At 42.2% G+C, this 19,387-nt stretch overlaps 1 protein-coding gene across 1 annotated transcript in view; it reads left to right on the top strand.

The window, feature by feature from the left end:
- plpp4 (phospholipid phosphatase 4) overlaps window positions 1–17,499 on the top strand; it is a 55,255-nt gene extending 37,756 nt beyond the window's left edge. Inside the window, exons 4-7 of the mRNA XM_030442751.1 lie at window positions 3,857–3,920; window positions 4,061–4,185; window positions 11,891–12,061; window positions 14,122–17,499. Coding sequence (XP_030298611.1) covers window positions 3,857–3,920; window positions 4,061–4,185; window positions 11,891–12,061; window positions 14,122–14,330 — 569 coding nt within the window. The 3' untranslated portion in view covers window positions 14,331–17,499. The remainder of the gene's footprint in view (window positions 1–3,856; window positions 3,921–4,060; window positions 4,186–11,890; window positions 12,062–14,121) is intronic.
- The last annotated feature ends 1,888 nt before the right edge of the window (window positions 17,500–19,387 follow it).

The following is a 19,387-nucleotide window of genomic DNA, read 5'->3' as shown; positions in this document are numbered from 1 at the left end:
ACCTCTAGACCTAATAAAGTAGAGAGATCATAAAAGCATTTTTTTCCCCCTTTATTTTTTTGGCTTTGTGTGCAGTTTTAAAGAAACTTCTTTTTAACCACTTACTCACCTATTTATTTTTCAACCCGAGCTAAAATCACAGAAAAGCAGCTGGCCCCACACTCCTCATTTATTGAGTTCAAAGTTGTCCCTGAGGGTCTAATATTGAATTCATGAATCAGAATTTCAAACAGATATAATTGAGCCGGCAGATATCACGCATGCAAGTCAGATTTTCCGTACCGATGGGACCTGGTTTTGCTAATATTGTGCATTTATTGTTTGATGGAGCACTGCGATCACATCGCGTCTTTACTTCTCTTTGGCGTAAAGAGAACACAATGTTCACTTTGTAGAGTTGTCTAATAACCCTTTATCGTTCCCAAAACACTGCAGCTTAATTGCGTGATTATCTATCAGTCAACTTATAATGCAACGATTCTTTGAGGTTTGCTTTCATTTTCCGAGAGACTGCACTCTGAGATGAGTCTGCAGTGATTATTTTTAATTTTGGTTCCAAAGTATGAAGGATATTATTCATTAACTGAGTGTAAGCTCTCATAGCACGCAGACACTTTATAATTTGGTGTGTGTAGAGGGTGTAATCCTCCAGTTAGTGAGACAATGAGGCAGACTTCCAATAATAAGAGTTTGTTTTTTCCCTGCTAATTTGCTTTAATGAGTTTAAACATCCTAGTATGTTCAGCTTAACACTGCTGGGCCATCCTGCTGCTGAATGAAGAGGGCTTTGGTAAAGTGTTGGCACCTAAACTGTCTTCACTCAAAAGCTATGTTAATTTTTTCCTGAAATGACTGCATCACTAAACCCCGGGTAAGTGCAAAACCAATTTTAGGTGACCAGAGGTACAAGCAAAGACCTATTGAGCACAGACCAATCACAGCCAAAGACACAAAAAGGCTATTCAGACCATCCGTCCTGAGTTGTCTGATCACAAGTGGACGACTTCAAAACCATCAGTTCCCACTTGGCATTAAATGCGTCTCGACATGTGGCTCTCGCCTCCCTGCTCTATATGCAAATTAGCAAGTAAATCACTGGAACAAACAGAACAAACATGTTTTTTACACAAAGAAAGAAACATATTCATGCATAAGATTTGCCAGATTAACCAGATGGCTCTAACAGTTTTGTAGACGGCATTTTTACAAGTTTATAAAGATTCTCCTAACTCCAAACTAACAAAACTGAGCAATTTTTAAAGGAAGTCTGGGGATTCTCTCCACAGGCGTCAAAACACTTGCCTATATTTATTAGTGTTGTCTTTATTTATCAAATTTGACTTGTTTACTGTCAATAAAGTTAATGTTAAGGCTAAACTGTTAGATGTTGGGAGGTAAGACACACTTGAGACATGATAACTGACAGGCTGGCGCAGGGATGCCGCAACAAACTGACACTTTTCACAAGGTCAGAAACAACTTAATGGTCTGCATTTAATGCGGAATTTACAAGAAAGCATGAACGATTTAGAATTGTGCATAGCTGTTTCACTAAAGTTTGTTTTGTTACTCCTCACAACACAACTCGTAAAATCATGCGATCTGTTATGGAAGTCTGGGGATATTGCTCACTAGTTCAGTGCTTAGTTGAAACAGCGTGTACACAAACATCTGCTGGCCGGTTATAGAGAGCCCACACAGGTAATTAACACTACAGTGAGCCACATGGAAATCGGGCAGCACATAAGCCATTCTGCACGTTGTTGTGGCTTCTTCTCGATTTACAGAGGACATCAGTTGAGTAGGCGGTCCTTCAGTGAGGCCCAGGACACATGTGCCTACACACTACCAAAGAAATGTGGTCACATGCGGCCAAGACCACCTCCGAATGCGGTCTGAGTGGTCCAATCTCAAATGCGTCCTCCATGTGACTTGGAAGTGTTCACACCTGTACTTAGAGCTGGCCACTCTTGATCAGATCAGGGTGAACAGCCTCTATCAGGAGCAGTAACGGCGAGTTCAGTTTAAAGTGGTGGCCCAAAGTTTCAAGGCATGAACACAGTACACAGGCTTAATGTATATTAGCACAAATATGATACAAGGTCAGAGCATCTCATTTTTACGAGTTACTATGATCAGCTACGCTACTCCAGCTAACTGGCAGAAACTGGCACATCCGCCTTCAGGAGATTCACAGACGGGCGTAAGTGCAAATGAATGGACTGCCAACATTATGACAGTGTTGCTGTCGGCTTCGAGCCAGCACAAAAGTTAATTAATACTTTAATGATCATAAGCAAACTTCCCAAGGCTTGGACTGTACAGTAAATTAGAGAATGCGATGGTTTTATACAGTAAGTGCCAAGCTTCGTCTGAAGGGAACACATTGCAATTTAATGTCCCAATTTTTCAATTGGTCAAACAGAACGTGTCTCATTTTGGGCTTTTTTTTATGTGATCTGCACACAGTTTGCCCAAATTAACAGGCTGTTAAATAACATTGACACTGTGCTGCTCTCTGCAGCTCAGGAAGATAATACATTTGAGCTCTGGCGACATGGGGTGATTTCAATTGACCTACGGACTATTGGGATTTAGCTATGTGGGCAGGAACTCTGGCTAATGATGAGCCCTGGTGGTTTGCCTCGATGCTAATCAAATGAATGTACTGTTACAGAGCAATGCCTACCTGTCAACTAACAGCAGCCCTCCTGCCTTCCATTACAAAACGTGGAACAATCTGTAATTGCTTTACAGTCAGATAAGATCTAAGAAGGTTTAATCAGTCTGCCATCACCAATGTGGGAGGACTTTTCTCTACCAGTTTAATATTTATTTATTTATCTATACTATAGAGCACAGTAACCACATGTTCAGCGTCACAACCCTTTGACTCTGGTCTGAAAGTCTAAAGAAATGCAGACTTATGCAATGTGTTCATGATCTCATAACGTCTGCGAGACTGTCCTCAAGGATTTGGGACAGGGCCTGTTTGTCCCCCACTGGTCCAGAATGAAACACCTCTACAACATTTGCATGAATCACCACGCAACATTCGCATTTACAGACATTCATGGTGCCCAGGAGGCAAATGCTAGTTACTTTCGAGAATATCCTGACTTTTCCTCTGGTGCCACCACGAGGTTCACATTTGTAACTTTGATAACATTCGGGTGGATTGCCATGGATAGTGCTGCAAACACCCACGTCTCCCTTGGGACGAATTTTAATATCTTTGGTGATTCCCAGACTTTCACTTCAATTTCAATTTGTTCAGTGCCTTGGTTAATAATTGAATAATTGCACTGCTTCATTCCCACCAACCTCTGCTTTACTTTGTGTTTAAACTGGCGTATGTGGACAAGCTAAAACATCAACATGTTTGCATTTTTAATGTTAGCATGTTGATGTTAGCATGTAGCTCAATAGACCACTGTGCCGATGTAGCCGAGTGTGTGCACCAAAGGACCAACTTGTAAAAAATCGTCTCATTTGGCTGAACAAAGGACTTCCAATGCATTAATATGCGTGTTTCTCTCTCTCTCTGAAACTAATCTTTAAAAGCTGCTTTCTGCTGTTGCTATTTAGAAATCACGAGCTGCTTCACTCATAAATCCTGACAGCCATCTGTCCAGCTGCAACGGAAATTCCCATGAACTTAATTGGCTGTTTTATTTGTACATCATATCAGAAGAGAGGGCACCCCGCCACAACCTGTACTGCAGTGATCGTTATTCTTTTTCTTTCGGCAGCGTTGCAGGTTTCTGTGACTGTTAGTTAAACTGAAAACGCTCGTCTGTGTCACATTTCAACAAAGATGCTTGTTTGACTGTGTGTGCCAATCCTCCCTCTCCAGCTGTGTCCCTGGCTCTCGCCCTGAACGGAGTCTTCACAAATACCATCAAGCTGATCGTTGGCAGGTATGCTAAACAAACTGACGGCTCTATTTCTATCTAGTGATGCTACATGTGAATCTGAAGATCACATTCTTCAGCTTTGGCTTGAATTTCTTAGACAAACAAACTGAACTCTCTCTTTCCGTGTCTTTTTTGATTTTTAGACCCAGGCCTGATTACTTCCAGCGCTGTTTCCCCGACGGACAAGTGACTGTGAAGATGATGTGCACCGGGGAGCCGGATCTGGTCTCCGAGGGACGCAAGAGCTTCCCCAGCAGCCATTCCTCCTGTGAGTGCCAACAATCAGTCGGAGCAGGTCGCTGCCAGCGCTAGCAACACAATGCCAAAAGATATCATACTCACACAATGGCTCATTAAAACTGCATGCGACTGTAGCTATATACTCAGTGTGGATTCGATATTCTGATCCATATCCATGTCCATGTCCATGTTGGCTGACTTGGTGAGGACTGCACAAGGTTTTCACATCATTTTAAGGTGATGATTTTGTTCTTGCCTCCCTTCAAAGGTAATTAGAACTTAGAACTCATCCCGATGCAGCTTGTCGAGAGGCTCCTGGGTTTGGCCGCTTGAGTCGAGCATATTCAATCTTCTTCAACTTGTGTAGGAAGGACTGCTGAATGCACGCCTGCTGTTTCAGCTTCATCTCACCTCCCGCTGTGCAGACCAATGCGGGCCACCGGACTTCTTTTCAGCCTTGTTGGTTTCCAAGCTGTTTTGTACTTCGGCGGCTGGTTAAATAATTCATGTTTGTCTGTTGTCCAGCAGATGAATGTTCAGTGGTATGTGGGCCACAAAGATGTTGACTCAGTATTATATGGTGCATCGGGCCGTGAAGAGACTGCATTTGAGAAAATACCTTGAAAACACAACTTAATTACCTTGCTGCCATTGAGCTGAAGACATTCTTGAATTCAAAACCTGTATGGTTTTGAAGTCTTTCCTCTCTTTCTCCTGCGACTGTGTGCCTCAGAAAAGTCCACCCACTGTGAATTGCTTACGCTGTAATTACACCGAACCTGCTGCTATCTATTATTCAGAAAGAAAAATTTATCTCTATATCTTCCAGTGAGCTGTAACCCTGATGCTGGCAGGCGTGATATTCAAATAGTTTGCTTTGTTTTATTACATTTCCACTGTAGATGCACATTCACATACGGTAATTGCAAAAAGTAGTGCAGGAGTGTGTAGTAAGCATTAAATGTTGCGGGGTTGAAAAGTATGGAGAGAAATTATATTTTACATTCTCATTTAACTGAAAATGCTACGTGTGATTTCTGGGAGAAGTACTGTTCAGAGGTGGAGGCCGTGTATGTGTGTGTGTGTGTGTGTGTGTGTGTGTGTGTGTGTGTGTGAGTGTGAGTGTGTAACAAACAAAATTGTGAAATGGCTTGTGAATGTTCCCCATTGCCATCCTGCTGTGAGTGTGACTGCCTTAAACCAGTCTGCAAAAGGCTTGAAATCAAGCATTGGGATTAATTGGTCTGCTCGTGTAAAAGCAACACGGTGAGATACTCTCACGGATAAGATTAATGTGAAAATGCATTTCATGTTAAAGACGACTGTAATTTCATGGTTCAGTCCGATTTCAAATTTTAGCACATCACACTTTAGTGCTTCTCAGACACCTGCTTTCAGAAAGAAATGCTTTGAAGTAACGCCTGTGTCCCATTAGAAATGGCAGCGAGGGACATCGCTCTGTAATTCACTGCCGTGCTGTGTATGGATTACATTCATCTGTGAGACAGCTCTAATAGCCTTATGTTGTTGCTCTGTGAGTGGGAAAGTGATTGAGAGAAGCGCGCGACGGGGATACAGGGAGCACCCATATGCCTGCACGTCTAGCGAGCAGAAGAAATCCAATTTCCTGTCTGTGTCCCCTTCCACCAGGACAACGCTTTGCTTTGTTGGAGCACGCTTAAGTCAGAGATTTAACCCAGACGAATGTTGCAATGGAAAGGGGATAGGGCCGGGAAGGTTACAAGAGCGAATGTAGCCGTATTCAAAGTGGCATCTGGACGTTATTCAGCATCATCTCTGGCTGGTATGAAACTGGAAAGACAGGTAAAAAAAAAAAGTGCTGCATTGTTCACGACTCTTCCCTGTCCTACGGGGGGGGGGGGGGGTCATATTCTGCATGGTAAAAATAAGACCAAAACTAATCCAACAGAATCAGCCAGGACAAAAATAAAAATCCAGGCAGTAGTGTTTGATGACAGTTATTTTTTAAAGCGTACAAACTATTATTGCATTTCAAAGTTTTTAAAGCCGCTCGGGTTCTCTGTGATTTGATTTACTCTCTTCACCTCAAAGCAAAGTAACGGAAAGTGGAGGAGACAGGTCCCAGAAAGAGAAAAACAAACAGATAAATACCAACTCCCTTGAACCCACCGCACTGATACAGACACAGCGGCAGAGCAAGCGGGCCCGAAAGCAATAGCCCTAAATTGTCTCCTCCGTATTCGTATTCGTCTCGCCATCCTCCCTTGTGCTTATTAAGCCATTAGTTATGATAAATGAATATACACAAAAAAAATAATGAATCCTGCGAGACCGAACTAATCGCATCTCTGAATCTGCACAAAGCTTCTTTCACTTATGCACGACCATCTATCATAAATTAACCACAGCTTGGAATGTCCATCACATTACCTCAATTAGAGCTCTGCTTACCGTATTCCCATGTGTTTGCTATAACCCACTCAGGCACATTTCAGTTCGTACGAGTGTCCGAAGAGGTTGAGGAACAGCTTGTGTAGGAGTGCCGCAGCAATGATAACGAGCCAATAATGAGTTCCTGTTGGGCTTTTGTATGTTAATGCTGGAAACTGACTAGGTGGCTAAGTGGCTGGTTAATATGCATCACTTCTGACGAGTGGGAGAAGGGTGTCACGCTTGTCCCTGCAGGGGTCGGAGATCAGAATGAGAGAGGGAAATGGCTGGGAGATAGAATAGAAAGCCGCTAGCTGCAGTTCGACGATAGACATTTCAACGGTAGGTAAAGGGGAGGAAATCATTAGACTTTGCAGAGGTTTTGACCAGAGCATGACTCCACTCTTTGAATCCCCCAGCCAGCCTGTGGAGTTTGAAACAACACTTATCTGCTATAAGAGATCTCCTCCGTGGGTTCACCTGTCAGAAAACATTCCAGGCTCAACAGAAGTAGTTTACTGTGGCTTCCGATTCACATCTCCTTTCATCACCTGTTCCTTCACTCTTCAAACCTCATCTTAAAGTGGCTCAGAGCCGACAGTCAAAGTAGCTGCCCTGTGGCGCTGTACGCAGGCACAGTGGTGCTTAGGGCTAATTTGCTAACACCGAAATGCTAACATACTCACAGTGACTCAAGACACTGAAGTTTGCAGCCAGCGTTCACAAAGACAGCCTCAGCAACATGGCTACCGCAAGCAGCCTGGCTACGGTTCAAAACAGATAAGCAACAGAAGGATTTTATCTAGAAATCCCGATCTCAGTGCGATGAAAAGGCAGGTTATGCTACTGGAATGAATGCTGGTATTTTACTGTCTGGTAAGTTCCAGTGGTGAAGGGAAATACACATTTCAGCAGGGGAACATACTTTTTTTACTCAAGTTTCTAATGTGCACCATCACTGACTTATACCCAAGATATTGCATCTGAGCATTTTTATACTGTATAACCTAAAGACCTACCTTTTCAAAAGGCTTTTCTAGTAGAAACTTCTCATAAAGTCAAACAAGCTGTCTTACAAGGTAAGAGTAGGTTAGTAGGTTAACTATACAAATGACTGAAAAAGTGTTGTGTAGTGTGTTGTACTAATACGTCCTGCAGAACTACACCCACGTTTTTAGGAGGCGCCATTTAAGAGTAAAGAGAACAACTCCCAGGATCCCATGCTCTTCAGGACGTCATGAAACGATGTCTTTTGTTTTCATTATTTTGAGTGAGAGACGTCTAGCAGCAGAAAATTACGCACCGCGTGGTTCAGTGTTTTATCACGCTTACCTTTGCTAATTAGTAGCATGCAGAAAACAGCAGAGGCCGATGGGAATGTCGCTAGTTTTTAAGGATTTCTACTTAAATCAAATTGTTGGACAAATTAAAGTTCTGACTTGATGACGGCGCTAGATTAAAATTCAGAGGATCACCAAAGTCATTGCAATGTATTCTGAGCGGAGCACAGAAATGGAAATCTATCCAACCTTTGTTGAGATATTTTACTTAAAACTCACACTGGATTTTAGTGCAGAAATGTTAGTTGAGTATAGATGAATTGTGCAAAACTTTAAGGTATGTAAGACCCCTGACGACTTAGTCCCTTTCAATTTATCTTTCTGCTCTACCCAGGAAAAAAAAAAGACGCCCATCATACTTTTTAAATGTTTTCATTTCTAGTCACCACTGTGTTCAGTTCTGCCATGCTCACAGAAATCCCTAGCTGTCCTGAAACGTGCATCCACACTTGGCTCCCCTTCACGTTGCAACCTCTGAACAAACCTCGTGTTTGTTTGAAGATGAAAAAACAATCACCCTGCACTCATCACTCTCATAGGCCATCTTTGTTTTGTCTCAGAGGAATTACTCTTCAAGGCTTTTTAAATGCATCACGCGGATTCATTACCGAGTTGTTTTTTTCACTTTGTTGGCCTCCTCCTTGTCCTCTGGCCTTTCCGAGACTTGGGGAGCGTGTTGCACTTGTTATTGGGTACACATAGCACTCATTGTATCACCCTGCACATATATTGACTTAGTTAATTATGCTACTGTAATTTGCAATGTGCTTGTGTGTCTGTGTGTGTGTAGATGCGTGTGAGCGACACGTACTTGCCGTCCACACTCATGTATTATGCAAAGGATCAAAGCTTTTTATATTAGTGTAATCCTTAAGATGTTGACTCACTGTGCCTTCAAACATATCATTTGTCTGTATGCAGGGTGGAGATAAACCATGCAAATATACCGCTGCAATAACCGTTGTTCTTTATGGTTTATTTTTCATTTTTTCTTTTATTATGACTGTGACAAATCTCTTCATATCTGTGTCACAAATCTTAAGAAAGTCAACAGACCAACAGAATAGCTGACTATTGTACACAGTTTCATTTACAGTTACTTCCTGTTCCTCTGTCTTGACTCACACTGGTTGCTGGATTCACATTGTGCACTGTCCTCGCAACACAGACGAGAAGGAAGGAAAGGAAGGAAAACCACAATAAGGCATGTATAAATATGCATTTATCTCTGCGTTTGAAGTTAATTGCTGGATCACCTCTAGAGCAACTGTAAGACGTGAGAGCAGGTGCATCGTGTGATATTGTTATGTAAAACTGCGGCGAGTTCTCCCAAGTTTAAACTGTTGAGTCAGCAGACTGAGTCAGTGGTTCATGGATAATTTAGTTCCGTCTATCCGAATGAGTAATGTAATCGTCTTAGCTATGCTTAAAGCTATTAAAATGAATGGTGTGAGTTGCTGTGTGATTGGAAATGACGAGAGGTCGTCCAGGAGTGAGATGGATGGGTGTTGGGGGATGCTTAGGATCTCTCATGCTTGTTCGTGACCTCTGAACACAAGGATTGGACTGATGCACTGAGCCAGAAAAATAATGTGTTGTTTTCTACTCAGCTCATGCGGTGCACTTTGTGGGTGGTGATGACGACTGTGTGCAGGATTTTATATACCACAGGGTGCTAATTAATTTTAGCATATTTCATTTCTCCCCTGCTCTGCATATGGATTGATTTAACTGGCTGAATTTATTAACTTGATTCAGCTTAACTAGTGGCAACTTTAAAGCTTAAGCTATTAAAAGGGGCCCATTGGCCAAATTTGATATTGCAATCTTAAGACACCATATGTTCTCCAGCAGGTGAGGTAGTACAACCGCCCAAGAGGCCCATACAGTCGGGACCATGAGCTCGCAATATGTGTTCAGTTTGCTTAAAATCAAATGTAGCCCATGTTAACTGTACGGGTGTCGATCAGAGATGTTGGGTTACTGCTTTAAGCCACTGCTACATTTTGCTCTCCATGGATTATCCACTTTTTTGCTCCGGAACAAAAATACCTCAGTGACGATTGGATGGATTGGCATGAAATTATGTACAGACATTCGTGGTCCCCAGAGGATGAACCCTACTCACTATTACAATCACTCACTCAGTCCTCTAAGATGACCATAAGTTTGACATGTTTTGGTTCTGAGTGAAATGTCTGAAATAGTTTGGGCGCCGCAAATACAAATAGAAACCAATCATTTGCAAAAGAACTGTGTTTACCGACAACAGTTTTACAGTGTTCCTGAGCCCACGTAGCAATATCGTTTATACAATCAGAGTGTTTTTACAAAAGTGGTGAACATTGCCCTATCCTTGCTTACGAACACTGAGTCCTTTAAAGGCTGCCCTTTTCATACACAATCATGATACCATCACCTGTTACCAATTAACCTGTTTACCTGTGAAATGTTCCATACAGGGGTTTACAACAGCGTCTACAACCTTCTGCATAGTTAAAGAAATAAATGTATGTGCGCAACACCATTCCTTGCTGTAGATAAGCAGAAATGTTTACATGTATCCTCATTTGAGGCAATTCTGGCATTTATGGAGCCCACACACGTTTACATTAATATGTTGGCTGGGTAACAACAACAAGAAAACGCAAAGTCCACCTTACACACTTTTGTGGAAAGCAGCCAGAATCCCATATTAGATTCAGTCCTGCTTAAGTGCCCAATACCAGACTCAATTTAAAGGCAGAAATGCAATCAAGTGAGAGCATTATGTCTATAATTTCCAGTTATTTCTATGACCTTTTTTTATTATTTTTTTTATAGAAATTTAATATCAGACTTTACCAGCCAGCCAATATATTGGTGTGAATTTCCTAATGGAAAATGCTGACTTCTTGATGCGGACAGCTCCTTCTCCCTGACAGCAGGACGGCCACTGAGACAGCTGGATTTTCTATCTCTGCCCTTTTCCCCCATTGTCCCTCCTCTCTCCCTCTCTCCCTCTCTCTCTCTCTCTTTCTCTCTCTGTCTCTCTCTCTCTCCCTCTCTGTACAGGCAACACACGTGTCCTGCTGTCTTTAGTATTCTCAGCCAGTTTCGGGCTTGAGTGACAAATGGGTGGCTGATGGGTGCTGATGGGTGCTGTTTGGCCTGCTGCAGCAGTAAAATAATGACCCTGTCTAAGTGACACATTTTACGGCTCCATCACACGACCTTTAATTCCTACAATTACAGCGCCGCTGTTTCTCTCCCACGATCCAGCATCAGCTAAGACACAGACCTCCCTGAGCAGAGCATGGCCCCGCAGCCACAACAGGGCTTTCACTTTCACTGTGACCTCAAGCTCTCAGGTCAGAAGTGGACCGTAGCAGAGGGAGAGCAGCTGGACAACATTAAAATATTTATGAATGTGTCAGCTCCATACTAATCTTGACATGTGGTGTCAATTGGGACTGACATAGTCACTCTCTTATCTCACTTCAGCAGTGTTTGCCTAGAAACCAGTCACAGAGAATCTCATTTTGTACTGTGGGTTGACGCAGGGATGCAAACTGATGCCACACACAATAGAATGCAAGAGTATGTACGCAACGTTAGTCTCCTTCAGTGTGTGGGTTGTGCATAGTACAGCTGTGTAGATCTGGCGGCTTGTTTGCCTTCGCCTGCTTCCAGCCACCTGTCACACACAGATTTAGTACAGAGGTGTTTGCCTAACAGTCTGTTATATCCCTCAGTGAGCTTACCTGCGAGGAGGAGGCAGTGGACATGCTGCAAATCTCCCGTCTGCTTTCCTCACAAAGGAATCTGTTTGAAATATTTTTGTATTACTTTATAGGTTTTCAGTGTATTGTTGACTTTATTATTTGCACTGTCACCTGTTGCACGCCTGTCCATCATGTGTCAAAATTTGATTCCACAGCCACAGAGAGGATGAGAGTATCTTATCTGAATGCTTGACCACCCTTTCTTCTTGCCTCCTAGTCGCATTTTCCGGTCTTGGATTCACTTCCTTCTACCTGGCGGGCAAGCTGCAGTGTTTTACCGATCAGGGTAGAGGGCGCAGCTGGCGTCTCTGTGCCATGGTGCTGCCTCTCTACAGCGCTATGATGATCGCTTTGTCCCGGACCTGCGACTACAAACACCACTGGCAAGGTTGGTGACAGGTCAGACTCATGAACATGAGTTTCCTGCAACAATCAAAATTAGTGTGAACTAAAAGCTGCATCTATGAGACTTACACAGTGATAAATCTGCTGGTGTCAGCTTGGGAGGGATTGCTGTGCGGAAGCCTGTTTCCATTACACCTGGCTCTGGGCATTTTTATAATCATTATACAGATTCATTTATAAGGAAAGCTGGGGGTGATTACTGTTATCACATTTTTATCTTAATCAGCATGCCTGACAAGTCAAGGAAGACTGAAAAAAGGATGGACAGCTTGCTTATTTGCCAACAGACTGGAAATTTTGTCTTACGAGGCTGTTTTCTGACAGCTAAAGCATAATGCTCACATGACAGCGATGTGACATTTAATTGGGCAGCCTGGGAAGAAAAATTACAATTACAAGCTTAAATTTTTCATATCTGTTCTGAAAGAAATGGAATGAGACTTTGGGGGACGGAGGGAAGGGAATGCATATGTGGGTGGGGGCGTGGGAGACAAAATATGGTAATATGATGACAGCTCTGTCATATGGTGTTAATTAGTTTTAGAGAGCCATATGTTCCTAGAGAGCAGGGTCTTTGGTCAGTCTTTAAAAAAACAGGATTGGATTAACATCAAAAGCAACCATACACATACAAACACATATATACATAGTAGTTAGACATAGTAGTGACGGGTGACACTTTACAATAAGGGACACAAAATTCTGAGTTGTCGCTTAGGAACAAATGAGGAACTAACTGTTAGTTAACCATTAGTTAATGAGTTACTCCTAATCCAATTTGTAGAGCTACTTATGGTTAATTAAATAGTAGTTAATGAAGAAATGAGCGAGGAACAAAGCAAGAACTACTTGTTAACTGTTGAATGGTTAAGAAATTCCCTTGTAATTACTAATGGAGGACTATAGATAATAGTTAGTAACTGATCCACTCTGACTGCAGCCTCACCATCCACATACATCCCTTTGGCTTAAAAAAGGGTTGCCATCTCTACACCACATGTCTGTAGCTTGAAACAAAGTTAGCCGGCCAGCTAAACTGAGGGAGCTAACTAAGAAAATGCAAATAACGACGTCATGATTGAGAGAAACACCAGCAGCCCGCAGAAAAAGAAACAGAAGCCAGCTTCTAATTTGTTCAATGCAAGCTGACCACTCTCCCAGTCCTCTTAGTATTTCTTACTTCTACACATACTTTTCCTCCACCCTCTCCCCAGCAGACTGTTAGCAAGCAGCGATGGTGCAGCCCATTAAACATGAGGGGCCCCAATCTGCACTCGGTGTAAACACAAGCTGGGAGCCTCCATTAGCCAGGCTGCTGAGCCATGCTGGATGGATACTAATATTCTCACCATCCCTTTGCACTTTGAAGGTATTCTCGCTCCTCGAAGGGGGGAAAGGGCCAGGCTTCCAATCACTGTCTCAATGAGGCCACCGAACTAATATATTGCATCAAGTCACAGTCTATTAAATTCAGCCGACAGGAGTCGATGAAACAATCACAGAGCAAGCTCATGCATTGTTTAGCTTCTCAACGGTGGAAATCGATGTTGTATTATCGTTCACTTTCGCCTAGAAGGAGCAAATAAATGCATTTTGGTGTGACCTGAAAAGAAATATGATTTTGGTATTGTGGAAACTTCTACTTCAGCTGCTTCAGCTGCCACTAGCTGGCCATGTCATTTTGATCTACGCCCACCAATATAGGTTTGATATTCACCACGGCACTGCAATATTATATGATGCATTATAGCTAAAAGGGGACCTGGTTTAATAAGAAACTCTTCAGCGTAGATGACAAAGTGACAGAGACAGCTTGTCCAGAGGCGAGTTAGCCTTGTGCTCAGCAGAACAGATTCATCTCTTCGCCTTTCAGTTTACTTCCATCACACTCTTAACTAGCCCGGAATGATGAATGCTCACTGGAACGCTCTTGCACATGAATTGCTAATTGACTGAGAGCGGGTGTTATTTTTCTTCCTCCACACAGGCTAAAATTAACCGAGATGCATACCTTAAAATACATGTGTTTTTGGGACTTTGCAGATGCCGTAGTTGGAGGAGTGATCGGCTTGCTGTTTGCCTATATCTGCTATCGCCAGCACTACCCACCCTTTCTGCACATGGACTGCCACCTGCCTTATGCCAGTCTGACTGCCGCCGCCCACACGCCCTCGCATCCCCAGGATGATCCGCAGCCGACTGACAATGCCACCACCCTCCCCCTGGAGGGCTTGACTGAAGGGCCAGTATGACTAGTGGCCACCACCGAGACTCCCCCCAACACCCTAACCAAGCCTCCGAGCCCACCTCTCTCTTCTCAGTGACTGACTGAGAACTGTATACATTCCAGTGGACAGTAATACACCTCACCCACTCATTACTGTTAGAAAACCAGTCTCGGTGACACCTACATTCTTTTGTGTTTATTATTTTTATATCTAGTTCTTGCTCAGCAGCCGTGAAAGTCTATCTTTAGATGTGATGTACGAGAGGAACCCACGAATATGGGACATCACCGCTGAGAGTGAGGGGGAAAAACATGTTTAAAAACCTGAGGAAAGAAGTCTTACTAATGGGTGTGGAGGAAGATGAAAATATTGCCAGTTTTTGCTAGAATCTTTTGCATAATGAGAAATGTGTCTGACAGGCCGTTTAATGCTTGAGTTTACTGAACATTTGGCTGTTACAGGATTAGGCCAGCAAGTTGGGGAGACCCCGAGAAATCCCATAAAATGTCACAGCAATTAAACCATGAAATCAAAACAGTCAAAATATTGGAATATGTTATGTTTAACAATTACAAAACAATTATGGGATTTGATAGCTCCTAGTGCCAGAATCCAACAACATTCCATGTGTTTTAGTTTGACTTTTAGATGCATCCTGCAGTTCAGACGGCACCAACGTGTTGGTTAAAAACTTGAAGACTTGGAGCACTCTTCTAGGTTCACATTTCCTCATTTTTCAATAACATTTGGTTGTCAGTAGCAACTTAATGACACAAACAGAGCCCATACACTCTTGGAGAAAAGCATTGGTCCATGCCAAGGACAATTGTCAGTGTTCCCTAACCCTACTATTTTACATTCACAGCTTTTTTATTACTTCAGTTCTCCTTGGGCTTGAATATTTATGCAATCCTGCATATATCACTATTTCCCCATTCCCCCCCCCCCCCCGTCACCATCCAACTTCCCAGAGGTTGCACGGGGATATGAACCCAAATTGAGTGCAATCAATAACTGGCAGGTGGGAATGCCGCAGCGGAAGTATGTCTTGACAGGCCCAAACTCTAATCTGATCCTGCATTAATCCTCATTATGGGAGGTCAGCCGCTGCTCCTTATGAGCACATTAGGACTATATGAGGTGCCCCACGGACTGCTCAAGCATCGCAAATGGCTTTCACATCCCACTCCAGCCCCGCAAATAGACAATCTGGCATTCAGGAGATGACAGGCCTGAACCCCGGATGGCGATTTTGATGTATTATTCATTCCTAAATGTTCCATTATTTATTCATATTTCCAGCCTTAATTGAGGGACAGCACGTTGAAACAAAGAATACACCAAAGATTCGTAGCGTTTTTTCCTGCTAGGGTTGTAGGCACCCTGTTATGCTTTATTAAAGGAGATGACACACAGCCAGAATACTGGGTCCCAATCACCAACAAAGCAATTTGTAGCCTTTCACAAGTTTTGTTAGAAATTACAGATCATTTTGTTGCCTTGGTTACTGTGTCTTTTTATGCCATTGCTGTGACATTATTGGGAAGGTGCAATCTCAGTTTACCTCTTATCGTACCCAGCTGAAAAGAAAAAAAAGGCAAAGACATTATATTTGCACTGAAAAGTGAATACTGAAAACATGGCAAAAGAGCATGATATGAAATGAACCACAAGCCAAATGTAAAAGGTTATTTTGTAATTTTATTATCTCCTCAATATTTAAGTCAAGCCTGTGTGTGCATTTGTCTGACAATAGTCTTTGTGAAGAGAGCAGTAGATGAAACAGGAAAGGAAAGCTTCTCTCTTTCAGATATAATTTCCTCCAATCAGACCCAATTATGCCTCTATCACTAATGCAAACCATTGGCAGCTTCTCTACACAGTGTGTGTATGCGTGCGGGGTTTGACAAGGCCTCTCCCACACTAATGCAATACAAGATGAAATTTTGGAAGAACAAACCTTTCACCAGAGGGGGAAAAGGTGCTCGACTCTGCAAAACAGACTCTGTGACGGGACTTGTCGAGACCCTGAGAGCTCACTGAGGAGAAACTTGTAACTCTCTCAGGCCTGTGACTGCGAGGTTTCAACATCTTGAGGCAGATTTGGAGACAAAATGATTGTGACACACGTTCATTATGTTCTATAGACCTGCATTTCGCCTGACTTGGCAGCCTGATGTTTGTACTTTGTCATTTTGTTTGGTACAGTGAATATTGGAAAAAAATGTTGTTGAGAAGTTTTGTCTGTAAGAGTAACTTTTTGCTTTATCAGCATTTAAGTTCCCCACTTTCCTTCAAATCATTCCATAATTTGTTTTAATTTGGTGCTATAGATAGTTTTTCAGCAGTAGGTGTCACTTTTTTCAAACGCTGGATGTGTCATTTTGAAATGAACGTTCAATAATTTTCTACAGAGAAAGAAAAAAAAGATTATAATTCACATGTCTTAATAAGATGCACAAGGGCAACCGGTGGTGGATATTTTTTTTAAATCATGTCACCTTCCCAAGGACTGATGGGAGAAAAGCTTAAAAAATATTAAAGAATAATGAAAAATTAACAATTATAATGAATAGATGTCTGAAGAAAAAAGTGTAAGACTTAAGAATCTTTGTCCATGGCATGCCAGTTCCATTTGTGAGAAAAGACTGTTTTCTATGAATAAGCATGTCTGGCCTTGAGAACTATTTGAGCTGTGTTTTGCTGTTTATATTTATGTACAATAAAGGACTGCAGCTGTGTAAAATGTGTCCATGAACAGAAGAAAGGAGCCTGTTGTATCTTGTCTAAGTGTGATCGTTGGAGCCTGTGTTTGCTGCTACGATGGGAACATGCCGCTTCACTTGGACTCAACACATCAGTGGAAACAAATCAACGGTTCAAGGAGGTTTATATTGAAAATGTCCTCCCTGTACTCAAAACATAGGTATTACTAAATGATTGTTTATATGCAAAAGAACAATTTCACATTATGCAGCAAGGGACGTTTGTATAATGAGATATATCCCAAGTTCAGTTCAATGAATTCATGCTTCGACAGACCTGCTGTCATATCGCACATTGCTACTGAGGCAGTCGAGTGTATGTGTGTGAATGTAACTCTGTTTTAAGTGTGCATTGTGCTTTTCTGCATCGGTTGTGTTGCACTCTTGTTTAGGGGAGTTTCCAATAAATGTGTGTATGCTTAAGACTGCAGGAAAATGTTTTCTTCCAAGAAATGTGTTTCAACCATACTTCTCCTTTTAAGCACCATGTTAGCCCTGATCATGTGCTATAGAAACTTAAGTATTTAAAGTTGTGTTTTTTAAGGCCTTATTCAGACCTGATATTAACATCCTCCCTGAGTGATCCAATCACAAGTGGACAGCTCTTGGCCCGTCAGTTCACACTTGGCATAAACATGCGTTGAGAGTGACCCCGCTATGCTCCGATCTCACTTCCCCGCTCCATATACAACACACAATAACAATATATCACTGCGACGAGCAGACACAATGATTTTAACACAAAGAACAAAATATCTTAATGTACAACGTTTGCCGAAATAAACAAGAAGACCCAAACAGTACCGAATCTGTAAGAAGCAGGGTTTAACAAAGTATAAAAGTTTCTCCAAACTCAACAACCCACAAGCGATTTTGTTAAGGCTGTCTGGGGAACTTTCTCCACAGGTCAAAAAATTTGACATGGTAACAAAAAATTATATTCATTTAGAATTTTAGACCAAATGGTAAATCAGTTGAAACAGTGTGTTCGAACAGCTGCTAAATGTTGGCTGTAAAATGCAGTGGACACAGAAGCAGACAGGATGGACCTGTCAACACTTTTTACAAAGAAAGAAACCCCCTAATATATTGCATTTAATAACAAATATAAAAGAAGGTGAGAATGATTTAGAAATGTAGATGTTACAGTTGGAAAAGCTTGAGGCACTGATGTAGTTTTACCACTTAAATCGTGACATTAGCCTTGAAATTGTGATTTGATTTTAATTTGTCCCTTGTCAACATACTGTACTCAAGGCCAGATTACCCAATGTTCTTTATGGGCACAGGCCCAGGGGCCCACGTGCACATGGGGCCCAACGAGCGCCAGTTGGCCCCATGTACCATTCGGTATTTGGCAGATATTCACTCGGGTCCAGCCGCGACTTTACTGAGGTTCACCCAGTGTGGCCCACTAACTTCTCAAACAGATTCTGTTTCCATAAAAAATCTATAATAATAATAATAATAATAATAATAAAGAAAATAATGGTAAAAATTTTCTCTAATGCTTAAGAGGTTAGGGGTTAGGGTTAGATTCTGATCCTGAAATTCTGAAAATGAATTTTTTTTTTAAAAATCTCACCAGTAGTCACCATTTAAAGGGTTATTTTTCCAAATTTTCTTCCGGGGGGCATGCCCCTGGACACCCTTAGTGTTGCTAGGTTACCGACTCAGAGCACCACTGCTACAAAAAAATCTAGGGGAAACACTGTCTCCAGTTTACTAATACAATCTGCTTACTCTACAATCCAGAAGCTGGACACCGCCGCAGAATGCATATAGGGGAAAGACTGGTGTGTGTGCGTGTTTGTATGCGGGGGACCATCCAAGAATTGTGCCCAGGGGCTCCTGCCCTCTTGATTCAGGCCTGACTGTACTGTATTCTCAATGAGCATGAGCCTACTTTCAAATCTTCAAATGATACGGTTGGAAATAATAAATCTGAAGAGCTGAAAATACAATCCCTGGATGTATCTATCCATCCAGGCGCCAAACCCTCGTGGCCTTGTTATTTACACAAAAATGGTTCCTGCTGAATAACAAGACAAAGGCACCGCTGATCAATAAGGTTGTTGCTCCAGACAGCTGCCCTCTTCAGCTGATAGAAACCTTTTGACTGAGGTGCGGTAACAGCCCATCTCATCAGACCCAGGAGTGCTGCAGCAGCCTTCTGAACAGGTTTCCCTTCTGGGAAAGTCTTGCGCAACCTGCAAGATCCTCATTTCAACTCACACTTGTGCATTCATAGCTCCAAGTGTCTGATGGGGTAATATAAGTATATGATCTGATTTTGAGCCTTTGTAATAAATGCCT

Source organism: Sparus aurata, chromosome 15 (assembly GCF_900880675.1).
Source record: "Sparus aurata chromosome 15, fSpaAur1.1, whole genome shotgun sequence".
NCBI classification, from domain to species: domain Eukaryota; kingdom Metazoa; phylum Chordata; class Actinopteri; order Spariformes; family Sparidae; genus Sparus; species Sparus aurata.
This window is presented reverse-complemented; position numbering and strand designations above follow the sequence as displayed.